Here is a 17,112-nt window from a genome sequence, read left to right as displayed (position 1 = left end):
ATAATCATAGTATTCAAATAAAAACTAGAAGTATTTGGTCAACTACATTTGCAAATCAGACTGTTGCTTCCTTTTTTCTTTCAAACGTTTTAAATTATTTTAAATAATTTATTGCTATTCAAATAGACTAAATACATTTTCAAAGTTAAAATTGTAGTAGTTAAAATGAATTGACTTCACTAAAAGTATCTTTTGCTGTGGCATATACTTGTATATACAAATTCGACAAGTAACCTTTCACCTGTGAGATGATTGAGAACCCATGTGTGAAACTTTTGTGTAGTTAGAGTATAATTAACCTTGACTCAGGGCTGGGATAGCTGACTTGCTTATGTCCTTTCAATTAGGGAGCTATAAAAACATGCCATGGGTGGTGGTTTTTTAAGAACATTTCCCTGAAATATGTCTTGGGGTCAGTGTGTTTTAAAAAAAATAGAACTTCCCTTTACATAGAAAATACAGTATGTGCAGTCAAGTGAAGAAGCATCGTGGTGATTTATTTATTTTAGATTCTCAGTTGACTTGGCGCTTTGAGGTAAGAACTAAATTCTAGATTTTAAAGATCACTTTGGGGTGGCACAATGGGTTAAGTGTTGCTTGAGACACCCTCATCCCATATCTGAGTTCCTGGAATCAAGTTCCACCTTTACTTCTGATCCAGCTTCCTGCTGATGCACACCCTGGGAGGCAGCAGGTGATAACTTGGGTCTCTGCCACCCACATGAGAGACCTAGGTGGAATTTCTGGCTTCTGACTTTGGCCTTGCCCAACCCTGGCTATTGGTGTCATTTGGAGAATGAACCAATGAATGGAAGTGCACATGGTCGCTTTTCTCTGTCTTTCAGATAACTAAAAATTACTAAAGAAGCAAAAATAAAAATGACTTTAAAATTTCAAGACCAGTGCCAAGAACTGGGAAGGAAAATAGAAAAATTGAAAACCCCTCTTTTTTAATGCATTGCATTACATTAATCCATTTTTTAGAAAAAATACTTATCTATTTTGAAAGAGTTACAGAGAGAAAAGATACAGAGAGAACTTCCATCCATTAGTTCATTCCCCTATGGCCAAAAAGCAAGCACAGGGCCAGGCCAGAGCCAGGAGCCAGGAGCTTCATCTGGATTTCCCACTTTGATGGCAGAGTCCCAAGGACTTGGGGCATCTTCTGCTGCCTTTCCCGGACACTGCAGGCAGCTGGATGGGAAGTGGAGCAGCTGGGATACAACTGGTGCTCATATGGGATGCTGGCATTGCAGGTTGGGTCTACCCGCTATGCCACAGTGCTGGCCCTTTAATCCAGTTCTTTTGGATGTGGGTTTTTTTTTTTTTTTTTTTTCCCCTCTCCATCCCTACACAATTTTTCTTTTCTTTTTTCTTTAGAAGAAACCCTTTTTGTTGTTGTTTTGAGGAGCAAAAGCTAATATCGTTGTCACATGAGTGGATGTTCTTTCCCATTTATTTCCTATAGCTCCTGAATATTGGTGTTCCATTGCTTATTTTGAAATGGATGTTCAGGTAGGAGAGACATTTAAGGTTCCTTCAAGCTGCCCTATTGTTACTGTTGATGGATACGTGGACCCTTCAGGAGGAGATCGCTTTTGCTTGGGTCAACTCTCCAATGTCCACAGGACAGAAGCCATTGAGAGAGCAAGGTATTGATTGTATAGTTAGATAAAAATTGAACATAGTACATTATTGTTTAAAATTATATTTTCCATGTACATTATATAAATTCTTAAATAAAGACATGTTATCTTGAAAATACAGAGTTTGTAAATGTTCCATTTTAATTGCTGATGTGTATTTAATATGTAATGATAAAATATGGCCTTACCTTTTTTTAAGGTATTGTGTTTTGAATTGCAACTAGATTTTTTAGAATCCAGTTTGAAAGTCAGTTTTTATTTTCTCTAATCACATATTATTTTTACAAATCTAGCAAAAGGAAATAACATGAGAATAGTTGTTTCTGACAGGGTTATTTATAATGCTGAAAAATTGGCAATAAAAGGGAGATGGTTAAGTAAATTATGATAAACTTTAATGTAGTCATTAAGATGTTAATAAGTTTTGTAATGAAATGGAAATGCTTAATAAGATGACCATTTACAATTTTAGCTACTGTATGATCTCAGCTCTCTAAGGACATGTGTATTCATGTAGAGCATATAATCTTGGCTCTGTTACTTGCTTTGTAACTTTGGCAAACGACTTATTCCCTAAGCCAGTGCCAGCTAATAGAATTTTCTTTGATGAGGGAAATGATTTATATTTGTGCTGTTTACTTCAGTAGCCACTAGTCACATGTAGTGATTGAGTACTTAAAGTATGGTTGATGGGATTGAGTAATTGAGTTTTTAGTTTTATTTAATTTAAATATCCATCTGTTAGTAGTGGCTAATAATTTGAGTACTATAGCTAAAAGCCTTAGTTTTCTTGCCAAAAATAGGAATAATAGTATTTATCTCATTGAGCTGTGAGAATTAAAAGCAAATTCATGTTAATGCTCCTGACATACAGTTAAGTGCTGTATGAAAATATATGTGAATACATCAAGAAGTTAGTGGAAATTGAATTAAAATGTTTTTTGGTGCAAAAATTTATTGAAATTCATACTTTTTCCATAAAATGTATTTTTATGAATTTTTGAGGACTTTTCACACACACTCATAATGAATGAATATGAAAAGAAAAAGAAGGAAATATAAAAAAAGTTAACATTATCAGTCTTTGGCTGTAGTGTTGTATGATATCCTTTTCTTATTTTCGGTTTTCTAACATTAAACCTGCTATGTAACCTGAACTAAAACTTATTTTTAAATGCTTACTAAGATGAAATGTAATTCCTTTTTTCTTCCTAAGGTTACACATAGGCAAAGGTGTGCAGTTGGAATGTAAAGGTGAAGGTGACGTTTGGGTCAGGTGCCTTAGCGACCATGCGGTCTTTGTACAGAGTTACTACCTAGACAGAGAAGCTGGGCGTGCACCTGGAGATGCTGTTCATAAGATCTACCCAAGTGCATATATAAAGGTTAGTTGCAATTTTATTTGAGTATTTTAGACTTGGAAAGCTCTGTTGCTTTAAGAAGTAAAATGGAGATAGGAGGAATAGAAAAATTATTACATAATCAGAAATTGTTTTCAGTATAAAACACATTTCCTGAGAGCATTTATTGATGGCATGATCAATTATCTACTCTTGTGGTTGCTATCATGCCCTTGTGTTTTATTTATTAACAAATTTGCTAAATATTTTTTGTATGAGTGGAATTTTATTTTTTTTGATAGTGTAATGTTAAATGGTTTAGAATAATACAGATACTTTTGAAGGTGTTGAATGAAACTCCAAATTGACGTGAATTTGTAAAAAGCAGACTCATGGATTTCATAGTAGCTAATCCTCAGGATTTTGTAGGAGGATTTTCTGAAATTACTGGCTTTTCAAATTGACAAATTTGAAGCCTGATATGTTTTCATTAGTTATCACATATTCAGCTCATTTCAATTTTACTTATCTTTTTGAAAGAGAAAGTTGTAATTAGCATATATATGTATGTGTGTGTGTATGTTTATTTGAGAGGCAGAGAGAGACAGAGACAAACTCCTATCTACTAATAATAGACTCCCTAAGTGCCCACAGTGACCAAGACTGAATCAGATTGAAGCTAGAAGCTGGGAACTTAATCCACATCTCCCACATGGGTGGCAGGAACACATTTACTTGAGCCATCACCACTGCCTCCCACGGTCTTCGTTAGCAGTAAGTCAGAGTCAGGTATTGAACCCAGGTACTCTTATAGGATATGAGTGTCTTAACTGATATCTTAATTGCTAGGTTAAATGTTCACCCTATAAATACAATTTTAATCTAGATTCTTCAGTCAGCTTAACCATCTTCATTGCCAGCTGTTGTGAATAAAAGGAAATATCTGTATCTGATCATGTAGTCCCAGGCAGTTGCTTGTGATACAAATAATACAACCAATGTAATCGCTCTATCGCCTTCCAGTTACAGTGCAGTTACAGGATTTTTGTGTGTGTGTGTGTGTGTGTGAAACTTGCAGATAGACCAAGTATAGTGAAAATAATAAACTCTTATGTGCCCATTATCTAGCTCCAACACTTATCAACATTTTGTCCATCTTTAATTCTTTTCCCTCTGCCTTTTTTCTTCCTTGAGTAACTTAAAATCAGTTGCAAACATTGTATTAATTTACTCAAGAAATATTCCAGTATGAATTGCTAAAATCACAGTGCTTTGTATTATGTTTAAGAAAATTAACAGTGATTCCCTCCTAGTCTGAACAATAGGAGAATAATAAAATATTAAATTAAATCTGTTGATAGGATATTCATAGCATAGAAAATTGATTATTAAATAATGCAGAGTATGATTGCATTTTTGTTAAATGAAGTCAGGGATGTTTGTTTATTTGTATCCATAAATCTACAATGTATCTAAATCTACAATGTCATACTAGAAATTGTCTCTGGGAGGTAAAACTTAATTTTTATTTTCCGAATTTTCTGCATGGAATTTTTTGTATTAGGTTATTTGTGCTTTGTTACTGTTTTTAAAAATAGTATTGGAGTTCCCCATATGCTTTATATTCCATTTTTTATTTGTTGACAAGTTTAAGTTTTAAGCATTTATTTATTTGAAAGGTAGAGTGAGAAAGAGAGATAGAGATATAGAGATATCTTCTATCCTCTGGTTTACTCCTCAAATGGCTGCAAAGCTGGGCCTGGTCCAGGTCAAAGCCAGGAGTCTTAAACTCTATCCTGGTCTCTCACGTTGGTGGCAGGGACTCCAAGTACTTCAGTCATCATTTCTTGCCTCCCAGGTTGAACATTAGCAGGAAACTGGGTTGGAAGTGGAGTTGGCACCCAAATCCCCAGGCACTCTAAGATTTGGGTGTTCCAAGAGGTGTATTAACTGCTGCACCATGATGCCCACCTCCAAAAAGTTTATTTTGAGAGAATTAATTCATTTTTTTATTTTTATTTTTAATTTTTTTTACAGTCAGTGAGAGAGAGAGAGAGAGAGAGAGGTCTTCCTTCTGTTGGTTCACCCCCCAAATGGCTGCTACAGCCGCACGCCTTGCTGATCCGAAGCTAGGAGCCAGGTGCTTCCTCCTGGTCTCCCATGTGGGTGTAGGGCCCAAGCACTTGGGCCATCCTCCACTGCCTTCCCGGACCACAGCAGAGAACTGGACTGGAAGGAGGAGCAACTGGGATAGAATCCGGCGCCCCAACCGGGACTAGAACTTGGGGTGCTGGTGCCGCAGGCGGAGGATTAGCCTAGTGAGCCACGGCGCCGGCTGAATTAATTCATTTTATTGTTAGTTTTTTATCCCCTTCTCTGTCATTTCTTTACTTCTTCCTTGCAGGCAGTTTTGCTTTAGCCTGGGTCCTGGGATCCATAGCTCAGAACCAGACCTTGCATTTTAGGAGGTGGGACAATTTTCTTTCTTAGGGAAATTGAATCCTAATCCCCAGGAATGCTCAAGGCCTAATTTTCTGTGGCATAGATTTCTCTAATACTTCCTCTGCTGTAGCAAGTATCCCTAAGCACACTTCTGCATTGGGCTGTTAAAGTGTTTTATTGATTCATGGGCAGGTGCCCAGTTTAACTCTCAGAGAGCCTTACTGTTGTCTCTTTCCACATTGGTCCAAGAAGTCAAATTTCTGTCCCTTACTCTCAGTTTATGGACTTGGTGTACCCCTAGTGCCTCCTGTTTTAGTCTTTCCTCTTTACTTTGGGTTTGCTTTGAGTTGGTGGACATATAGGATGTTTTCACATTTTTGGTATTATGAGTAATACTGATAGGAACATTTATATGCAAGTTTTTGGGTAGATATATGTTTTTATATTCTTGGATGTATATGTAGAGTAGAATTCCTAGTTTGTTAGGTAACTCTAACTTTTAGAGGAACTCCTAGCATGTGTTCCATTTTCCACTCCTACCAGCAGTGTATGAGAATTTCAATTTCTCTACACTTGTCTGTCTTTTGAATTTAGCCATTCTAGTTGATGTGAAGTGGTATCTCATTGTAGTTTTGATTTACATTTTCCTAATAGCCAATAATGTTGGGCATTTCTTCATGTGCTATCGGCCATTTGTGAATATTCTTCAGAGAAATGTCTGTTCAGATCTTTCCCCCATATTTAAATTGGGTTCTTTTTATTGAGTTGTAGTTCTTTAGTCCCAGTTCTTGAGTCCCAGTGCTTTATCAGATGCATGATTTGCAAACATTTTCCATTGTTTGGGTTGTCTTCCACTTTTTTTAAAAAAAGATTTATTAATTGATTTGAAAGACAGTGTCTCCCTCCCTCCCTTCCTCCTTCTCTCTCTCTCTCTCTCTCTCTCTCATACACACACACACACACACAACACAGAGAGAGAGAAGGGAGAAAGGGGGAGAGGGAGTTTCCATCCACTAGTTCACTCCCCCAAATAGCTGTAACAGCCAAGGCTGGTCTAGGCCAAAGCCAGGAACCCAGAATTCCATCTGAGTCTCCCACACAGAAGACAGGGGCCCAAATACTTGGGACTTGGGCCATCTGCTGCTGCTTTCCCAGATGCACTAGCAAGGAGCTGCATGGAAGCTGAGCAGACAGAACTGAGCAGCACTCTGATTTGGGGTGCCGGTAGCATTGCAAACAGTGGCTTAACCCATTGTGATGAGGTGCTGGCCTCACTCTTTTTTGAATCAATAAACTTTTATTATCTTATAATTTCTGTAGGTCATAGAGTTAGCTTACCTTAATGGTGTGGCTGCAGATCTCTCACAAGATTGCAAGCAAGGTATCAGCTAGGACCAGGATTCTTTCAAGGTCCCAAATGGAGGAATATCCACTTTAAGTGTACTAACATGACTGTTGAAAAGTCTCTTATGTAAGCCAGAGAAATGAATCCCTTGCTCTGTGGGCCTACCCACAGGCAGGCAACTCACAGCTTGACAACTGACTTTCCCCAGTCTTGAGGCTCCAAGCAAGAGTGAGATGGGATGACCATCTAATCTCTTAAGCAACATTCCATTACTTTGGCAGCATTATTTTATTAAGTAACAAGTCACTTGGCCCAGCCCACATTCAAGGAGAGGAAATTGCATAAATGTATGAATGCTTGTTTCCATTTTAGAAGCTGTCTTCTGTAGCCTGCTGTATGTCTCCAATGATTCATGTCCCTCTCACAGGCAGAAAGAGTCTTCACTGTTTCCCGCAGTAACCAAGAATCTCATCTCCATATCAGTCAGGATTTGCTGGATTAATATCAGCTGCAACCGTAAAAATCTTGGTGATTCAAAACAACAGTTATAATTCTTAGTCATATACTGCATGTCCATAATGGGTTCACTAAGGATTCTTCTCACGTTGGGCCTGGAGGGAATGAGCGTAAATTGATCACTGTCTGTTAAAGGCTTCTGCAAGGAAGTGACATATTACTTCTGAATCACATGGCCACACTAGTTTCTTTCTTTCTTTCTTTCTTTTTTTTTGGACAGGCAGAGTGGACAGTGAGAGAGAGAGACAGAGAGAAAAGTCTTCCTTTATTTTTTTTTGGACAGGCAGAGTGGACAGTGAGAGAGAGAGACGGAGAGAAAGGTCTTCCTTTGCCGTTGGTTCACCCTCCAATGGCCACCGCGGCCGGTGCACTGCGGCCGGCGCACCGCGCTGATCCGATGGCAGGAGCCAGGTGCTTTTCCTGGTCTCCCATGGGGTGCAGGGCCCAAGCACTTGGGCCATCCTCCACTGCACTCCCGGGCCACAGCAGAGAGCTGGCCTGGAAGAGGGGCAACCAGGACAGAATCCGGCGCCCCGACCGGGACTAGAACCCGGTGTGCCGGCGCCGCTAGGTGGAGGATTAGCCTATTGAGCCGCAGCGCCGGCCAAAGGTCTTCCTTTACCATTGGTTCACCCTCCGATGGCTGCTGCGGCCGGCGCAGCGCGCCAAACTGAAGGCAGGAGCCAGGTGCTTCTCCTGGTCTCCCATGGGGTGCAGGGCCCAAGGACCTGGGCCATCCTCCACTGCACTCCCTGGCCATAGCAGAGAGCTGGCCTGGAAGAGGGGCAACCGGGACAGAATCCGGCGTCCCGACCTGGACTAGAACCCCGTGTGCTGGCGCCGCTAGGTGGAGGATTAGCCTAGTGAGCCGCGGCGCTGGCCACCACACTAGTTTCAAAGGCACAAGGAAGTTCACTCCTACCACTTTTCTCTCTTGGTGTTAAATCCCCAGTGGAAGTTCAAAGCGTGCTCCAAGTCACCACAAACTGCTGCAAGGAGCTTTGAGTGTATTACTTGTGACTAAGGCTGTGTAGGGCTCTCACCATCTTAACCAAAAAGCAGCAAATAGATACTTTGTAGTGGGAGTGAAGGGTGTTCCAGAAATCTGTGACTGAAGAATCACGCTCTTTCCGTCTTACAAATCTTCCCTCCTCTAGCTCTTCAGGTATTCAACAAGTCTATTATCTGTTGTGGCATTCATGTTGAAGCTCAACATCAGATTTAGGTCTTTCTTTTGTTCTGAGGGAGCAGCTGCTACCAGAATCATGCCCTTCTCATGGTTGATGGCAAGACTGCAAGCAGAGAAATCCTTTTACTTTCTTGGTAATATTATTTGCAGCACAGAAATTTCTGATTTTGATGTGGTTCAGTGTTACATTGGGTTAATTTTGTTTTTCATGTCATGTCTAAGTGTCACCTAATCTAAGGTCATAAGGACTTAGTTCTGTGTTTTCTGCTATGGTTTTTATAGTTTTGACTTTCATGTTTATGATCCATTTTAATTCTTGTGTATGCTATAAGGAAGAAGTCCAGCTTCTTTCTTGCATGCAAATGCTGTATTCCTTTTTTGAGCCACTATATTTTCAGATTATTTTTCCCCAGTGGAATTGTCCTGGAACTCTTGTTAAATTAATTGGCCATAAATATAAAGGTTTATTTTTGGTTTGTCATTTCTATTTCATTGCTCTTTATGCCTGTTGCAATGGCACTTGATTATTATAGCTTCATAAGAAGTTTTGACATTGAGAAGTGTATTTTTTCCTAAGATTATTTTGGTTGATGCCAGCCCTATATGCATTTTGATTACTTCGAAAAAAAAATAAGCAAACTATGTTTCAGTAGTTTTTCTGTTTGTATGTTTTTGCAACAAAGAGAGAAGGTGATTATGTAAACCCAGTCCATCCATCCTGATTGAGAAGTTTATGCATTATTTGTGTAGTTTTAAGTGACTGGGCAGGGAATTACAATGAATATAGACTATATGCCAGATAGTATTTATGAACTTACGGATATGGAGTATTATTTCAAGCAATTGAAATTGCTTAAATAATATGGAATCTTGCATAATTAAGTTTTTGATTGTCAAATCTAACAGCTCTCTTGGTACAAATGGTCTTTTTTAAATTTTAAAAATTTTTTAAAAGATTTATTTATTGTAAAGGCAGAGTTAGAGAGATAGAGACAGAGAGCGAGAGGTCTTCCATCTGCTGGTTCACTCTCCAAATGACTGCAGTGACTGGGGCTGGTCCAGGCCGAAGCCATGAACCAGGAGCTTCTTCAGGGTCTCCCATGTGGGTACAGGGGCCCAAGCTCTTAGGCCATCCTCCGCGTTTTCCCAGGTGTATTAGTATGGAACTGGATCGGAAGTGGAGCAGCCAAGATACAAACCAGTGCACTTATGGGGTGCCGGTGCTGCCTGCCAGGGCTTTAACGTGCTGTACCACAGCGCCAGCCCCACAAGTGGCCTTTGGAAAGCCCCCACATTGTGAGATTGTCTATCACTTAATACAAATCATGATGGACAGAATTTTATAGTGAGTCATACTTTTGCCCTGAGCAACAGATAAATATCTTATGGGACAAGGTATTTGGAATTTTTAGAACATGTGATTTTGTTTTAGTAGTTGATTAAGTTTTAAAAGGATGATTTCTGTTTACCAAGATTATTAATCTGCCAAAGAGTCTTATTATCCGAAAAAGAAAGATGCAAATATACTTAAATTTATCATTCACATTTTTGTTAATTTTTTTGGCAGCAATAAGTAAAGATATATGTAGATTACTATTTAGGTTGCTAGATAAATTCTCACCAGTGATGAAATTACTGGGATGAGTTGTCGACAGATGTCATAAACCCCTAGAAGTAGTGCCCACACGTTGAAAATACACATGCATACATTTTCCCCTTTTTAATTAGAATGAGAAAAACTAGAGCTATAACTGCATTTTACAAGCAAAGAAGCTAGAATTTTAAGGGTTAAGAGTATGATGCAGCAGTCAAAATACTGTTTGGGGTGCTGATATCCCATATCTGAGTGCATGGATTTGAGTCCTGGCTCCTCTTTGATTCCAGCTTCCTGCTAATGCACACCCTAGGAGGCAGCAGGCACTAGCTCAGGTACTTGGGTCCCTTCCTGTCACCTGTGTGGGAGACCCAGATTGAGTTCTCAGGCTTCTGGCTTCCACCTGGCCCAGCCGCAACTATTGCAGCCCGTGGAAGATATTTGTCTGCCTGTGTGTCTTTACATATAAATAAAATGAAAATAAAGAATAAATTTAAAAATGTTCTAAAAAAGACAAAGCTGGAATTGAGAGCAGAGCTGATATTTGAACCCAGGCACTGTGAAGTGGGATACAGTCCCAAGTGGCACCTCAACTGCTATGCTAAACACCAACCTCCAGTTTTCCATTTTTTTCTGTTAGGAATAACTGCTGTGAACAGTTATTTGCAAGTATTCATGTAGTTATATGTTTTCATGTCTCCTGATATGTCCCTAAGAGTGGAATTATTGGATCATGAGGTAACTCTCATGTGTTAACTTTTTGAGGAACTGCTAGACTGTTTTCCATTTTCCATTCCTACTAACAGTGTGTGAGAGATGTAATTTCTGTACATGCTCAACACTTGAAATTGTCTTTATGATTTTAGCCATCCTAGTGGGTATGCAGTAGAATTTCACTGTGGTTTTGATTTGCATTTCCCAGATAATACTGGGTCAGGTTTGTTTTTGTACATACACTTATTAGGGGAATGGGGCAGAGGATGCCTCTAAAACACAGGTGGGCCAGGTTGAAGGGTTTTATATACCCTGTTAAAATTAAAGTTTATTCCTGGTTAACACATACTGTGATCCTTACCTTTAGGTCAGGAACTTAGCAAGTCCTTAATATAATCTTATGTTCAGGTGCTCCCCAAAACCAACATCATCTATTTCTCCTTCTGAATTACTTTTTCCTAGTGTTATTCAAACTGATACAGTATTATAATTAAGCTTTGTGAAGGAAAATGCGAAAATGTTACTCCCATTTGAAAGACAACATCCTGAAGATGCTGGCAGTGATCTTTATAGATACTCAACTATGTTAAGTAATAGGTTTGTAATAAACACATATGAAAGTAACCACAGGAGGGCCGGCACTGCAGCTCACTAGGCTTATCCTCCGCCTGCGGCACTGGCACCCCGGATTCTAGTCCCAGTTTGGGCGCCGGATTCTGTCCCGGTTGCCCCTCTTCCAGTCCAGCTCTCTGCTGTGGCCCCGGGAGTGCAATGGAGGATGGCCCAGGTGTTTGAGCCCTGCACCCGCATGGGAGACCAGGAGGAGGAAGCACCTGGCTCCTGGCTTTGGATCGGTGCAGCGTGCAGGCTGCAACCTGCCAGCCGTAGTGGCCACTTTGGGGGGTGAACCAATGGAAAAAGGAAGACCTTTCTCTCTTTCTGTCTCTTTGTCTCACTGTCTAACTCTGCCTGTCAAAAAATAAAATAATAAATAAATGAAGAAGAAGAAGAAAGTAACCACAGGAAACATAGTTAAATAAATTAACAGTTAAGTCGATTAACTGAGGCATGGTGATCAACAATGTTTTGAATTTGAGCCAGCCAAAAAGATTAAATTTAAAGCTTTTGGTTATTTTGAATTGTCATTTTTAGCAACTTAGTCAAATCCTGAAGGGAGATGGTACCATTTTAATAATAGCCTTGATTTTTACTATCCAGAACAATAGATGAAATCTGTTGTAGTACAAAGGATCGGTTAGGATATGAAGTTAGGAGGCAGCCCAAGTTTCAGTTAGTGGTATAGGCCTAACTGAATAAATTTAAGTCTTTTGGTCAGTGTTATAATCCATAAATAATTTATTGTGGAAGAAAGATTTGCTGAGGTGCCTGAGCAATCACTACATCTGCTGATACCTCATAAATTCTCAGCTTCATGGTTATCTGTGCTGATGTTAGCATTGATTCAGGCTCAAACAATACTAATTGCAGGTAATTACAAATATTCTAGGCAGCTTATGTGTGACGATTATTTGGTTTATTTTAGTGACTCATGGTGGAAGGGGAGGAATGTTAATGTTGAGAGCATATTTGAACCTTGGAGATTTGTGAAGTGTTTTATTCCCTACTCCCAGATAATAAGATTCCATGTGTACATAAATCTGATAATTTTTTTTAAAGTAGCTGTATGGACCTAAGATATAAAACATAAAATTATAAAAATGCCTAGAAGAATAGAAAAAACCTAGGTGACCTTGGAGCTGACTTTTATATACGATATGACTGAACATTTAAATATTCTCTGTGAAAGACAGTGTCAAAAGAATGTGATAAGCCATAGACTGGGAGGGAATATTTGCAAATGACACATTTGATAAAAAAATTTATCCAGACTATTCAAAGAACTACTAAAACCCAAAAATAAGCAATGGATCAATCTAATTTTAAAAAACATGGGTTAAAGACCAGAACAGACACCTTACTGAAGAAGATACACAGATGGCAAGTAAGCATCTAAAAAGATATTCAACATATTATGTCATTTGTGGATTGTACATTAAAACTAAAGTAAGGTGCCTACTACACATGTATTAGAATGGCTAAAATGAAATGAGGATTTCATTGCTGGTGAGAATGCAAAATGATAGAGTTATTTTGGTGGATAGTTTATCATCTACTAACAAAAAAACTAAGTGTACTCTTTAGCATGTGATCCCGCAGTCAAATTTCTTGATGTTTACCCAAATGAATTGAAAACTTTATCCACAAGAAAGCCTGCATGCAGATGTGTATAGCAGCTTTATTCATCATTGCCAAAACCCAAGAGCAACCAAGATATCCTTCAGTAGGTGAATGGATGTAAACTGTGGTACATCAGACATTGGAATATTATTCATCACTAGAAAGAAGTGAGCTATCAAGCCATGAAAAGACGTGAAGGAGACTTAAAATGCATATAGCTAAGTGAAAGCAGTTAGCCTGAAAGGATACGTACTGTACACATACTATATATTCTGGAAAAGACAAAACTTCGGAGATTGTACGATGGGTAGGCGCCCGAGGATGGTGGGGAAGTGGATGATGAATAGGCAGACATGGGATTTCTAGGGCAGTGAAACTGTTCTGTGTGATATAACACATACCATACGTGGTCCAGACCCCTGGACTACACAGCACCAGGAATGAACCCTAAAGCAAACTGGACTTCGGATGATAATTACGTGTCAGTGTAGATTCATCAACTGTAACAAGTTCTTTAGAAAGTAGTGATTTCTTTTCTGATCATTGTGGGATTTCTGATGTTCAGAATCTGACTTTGTCATTCTTTCTGTCCTGAACGCTTTTAGGACTTAATAAATTGACCAGGCAATATAAAATTATCTCTTCAATGAATAGGGTAGTATTAAGTTTCGTTCATTCATTAGTGCTAATCTGGAAGCACTTTTTGAGAAGATGGGCACTGAGAAGTGATTTCCTTTTGGAGAAAGTTTATTATTGCTTTAAGTTTTTGTGGTTGGAGATAATCAGAATTTTTTTCAAGCATCTAAAAATTCATGGTTTGTATTCCAAACCTGTTGTGTATCATCAAGTAGGAAGTTATGTGATCTTTAATTTATTTTCAGTGATAATTACACTTGCTGCTGTTTAGATTATTTGGACACTAGGAGTTTTTTTTCACATTAGTTTACTTTTTGAATAGGGAATCTAGCCACATGGTTCAGAAATTAAAATGATTTAGGAAACAGTGACATTGAGCAGTCTTCTACATTCTGTTGTTCTCCTTTCCTACAGCATGACTTCTCTTCCTGTGTAATCATCCAATGTTTTAACAAATTAATTTTTTAAAAGAATTTATGTATTTTAGGGTTGGTGCTGTGGTATAGTAGGTTAAGCCTCTGCCTGCGGTGTAGGCATCCCAAATGGGTGCTGGTTTGTGTTTCAGCTGCTCCTCTTCCAATTCAGCTCTCCGCTATGGCCTGGGAAAGCAGGAAGTGGAAGATGGCCCAAGTGCTTGGGCCCTTGCACCATGTTGGAGACCTGGGTGAAGCTCCTGGCTCCTGGCTTTGGATGGACTCAGCTTTAGCTTTGAGACCATTTAGGGAGTGAACCAGTGGTTGGAAGACTGTCTCTCTGCCTCTCCCTTTCTCTGTAACTCGGCCTCTCAAGTAAATAGATAAATCTTTTTTTGAAAATTTATTTTATTTATTTGAGAGAATGTGCGAGATGGAGGAAAGTTCTTATCTGCTGTCTTATCCCCCAGAGGCCTTGGAGCCAGGAACTTTATCTGAGCCTCCTAAATATTGGTGGTGGGGACTCAACTACTTGAGCCATTATCACTTGCTGCCTTCCATGGTGTACATTAACAGGGAGTTAGAATCTCTGAGTGGAGCCGGTACTTAAACTGGAGCACTGCAACATGGGACACATGTGTCCCAACCAGTGTCTTAACTGCTGCACCAAATGCCTGCCCCTAATGGTCTTTATAAAAAAAAAAAAAAAAAAAAAAAAAGAATCAAATATAAGCAATATATTATTCTAGGATGATGTTTTTTTTTCCCAGATAAAAATGTGATGTGAATTATTATGCATAATTTGTTGCTTATTCAAAGAAAAATCCAGTACTTTCATGAAGATAAAGGTAAAAGTGGCAACCTCTTCATTACTGTACCAGTCCTTGGCTAGGTTGATAGAGAATACTAGAATTACTTAAAAATGCCTTCTTAACTCATCCTGAAAGAAAAATGCCATGGGGGAGGCTAAAAACATAGTAATTGTTGATAGTTTACTTTTCTTTAAGAAGTGTGAACATTTTCAAACATATAGCAAAGTAGAGAGAAACTAGTTTAATGAAATCCCATGTACCCCTCACTCAAATCAGATAGTTACTAAGATTTTCTATTTGATGTACCCATTTTTCACTTTGCTTCTTATTTTAAAGCAAGTCCTGGATACTATGTTATTTTTCCCCTGTGCACTAAAGTACAAGTCTCTAAAATTGTAGATATTTTCTTATATAGCAACAATGCCATTTGTCACACTCTTCCAACTAAAAGAATGGTAAAGAATGTTTAGCTGTTGGCCACATGACTCCAGTCTAAAGCAACTTAACAATTTGGTTTTCAAGGGTGAGGTGACTTCTCTACTGTTCATTTACACAGTGGGTTTTCACAAGGATGCCAACTGGCCCACGCTGAACCTGATAAAGGACACAGAGGCATGTGACAGTGAAAGTCATCCTAATAATGAAGTACACCTCTTGGTGAGCTCCAAGCCACCTTTCCTAAGTAGTTTTATATCAGTTACAATCCATATGAAAATTAACAATTTTAATTCTTGTGAGAGTAAAATGCAACTTTAAGTTTTAAATACATTGTACATTGGTTTTTGATATATGGAATTTTCTGATGGACTCATAACATTAAACTTAACTTTTTTTTTTTTTAAACAGGTCTTTGATTTACGTCAGTGTCATCGACAGATGCAGCAGCAAGCAGCCACTGCACAAGCTGCAGCAGCTGCCCAGGCAGCAGCTGTGGCAGGAAACATCCCTGGCCCAGGATCAGTAGGTGGAATAGCTCCAGCTATCAGTAAGTATGCTTTTGATTTGTGTTAGAATGTAATAGTTGGTATTTCATTTTAATTCACTCAATTGATTTGTTACTTTAAGCAATAACAGAGTTAAAATTCTTTTTACTAGAATAACAGTTGGAAAAAACATTTTTTTGTAAAAGTTGTTCTTCCTATAATAGTTGCCCTTTGCCTACAATCCTGTTAGCATTCTTTTTGTGTCAGAAAGGGAGTATGGGATAAAGGAAAAAGGGGGTTATTATGGTACATTGTTATGTCTCCCTTTTTTTTTTTTTTGTTGATGCTTATTATGATTCCTGCCTCACCAGCAGGGTGGGATTATATTCATTGAAGTGCTTGACTTTATTCTAGTAATGAAAGCATATTTAGGTTTCAGAATTGGACACCTCTCCATTTGTTTTTTTAAAGTGTGGAAAGCATGGAGAGAAAACTAAGTGAGGGTGGTATTTTGATAACGTGTAGACTTTTTTTTAATTTTAGGGTTAAATTGAACTGTGTGCCAGGTTTCACACTGATGGGGAATTTTTTACTGCAGAGTTAAACTCCTGACTATAGACTTTTATGATGGAAACACGTGGCACCCATCTTCCACGTCTGAAGGCATAACTAGTGATTCATTCAACCCCTGTTCTTAACCTCTTCAGTGTGGTAAGCAAATCACACTGGCTAAGAAAACTGCAGTGGCCCTGCAGGTTTCTCTACAGTACATGCAAATTCCTCCCATTAGTTTCATTGTAATATTGATGAATGAAAATTGATTTTATGATTGTATGTGAAAACTAGGTGCAGAGTCTTTATGGTGACTTAATGTTCAGGAGTTTACAATTTAGAGGTAGATAAGGCATATCCATTTAGAGAATTTGATTTTTTAAAAAATTTGGGCATCAAGCCATTAATTTACTAGTTTTGCTGAACATGCTTTTACTAAAAAATCCATAACTATTATTGAATTTCTTATTTTCACTTACTCTCATCTCCGCCTCCCCCCATTGAATGATTGTGTATATCTTTATTGTACTACAGAATTAAGAGACAGACATCAGTTGGGTCATGTAAGAAGTCTTAGTAGAACCAGGAAGATTGTCTTATTAGTCATAATGTACTCGGAACTAGGCTGTTTAGGCGGACAGACAATAAGGTTGTTAGAGCCAATCTGTGGACATGCAGTACCTCTTAAAAACCAGTTTGTTATCCCTTCACCTCCACTTCTAAAGAGAATAATCGGTGGGGTGTTGGTGGAT

The 17,112-nt window shown here is 38.6% G+C and overlaps 1 protein-coding gene across 4 annotated transcripts in view; it reads left to right on the top strand.

Moving 5' to 3' along the window:
- SMAD4 (SMAD family member 4) overlaps nucleotides 1-17,112 on the top strand; it is a 66,392-nt gene that overhangs the window by 42,424 nt on the left and 6,856 nt on the right. For 3 of the 4 annotated variants that reach the window (XM_051851945.2, XM_051851943.2, XM_051851944.2), the window contains 3 exons: nucleotides 1,469-1,652; nucleotides 2,863-3,031; nucleotides 15,732-15,870. In XM_051851945.2, the coding sequence (XP_051707905.1) occupies nucleotides 1,469-1,652; nucleotides 2,863-3,031; nucleotides 15,732-15,870 (492 nt within the window). Of the gene's footprint in view, nucleotides 1-1,468; nucleotides 1,653-2,862; nucleotides 3,032-15,731; nucleotides 15,871-16,406; nucleotides 16,520-17,112 lie in introns of all 4 variants that reach the window. The other variant, XR_007921790.2, reaches the window with a different exon arrangement.

The sequence above is a fragment of the Oryctolagus cuniculus genome, chromosome 10 (genome assembly GCF_964237555.1).
Source record: "Oryctolagus cuniculus chromosome 10, mOryCun1.1, whole genome shotgun sequence".
Lineage (NCBI taxonomy): Eukaryota > Metazoa > Chordata > Mammalia > Lagomorpha > Leporidae > Oryctolagus > Oryctolagus cuniculus.
The sequence above is the reverse complement of the archived record's forward strand: the minus strand, read 5'-3'. Positions and strand labels throughout refer to the sequence as shown.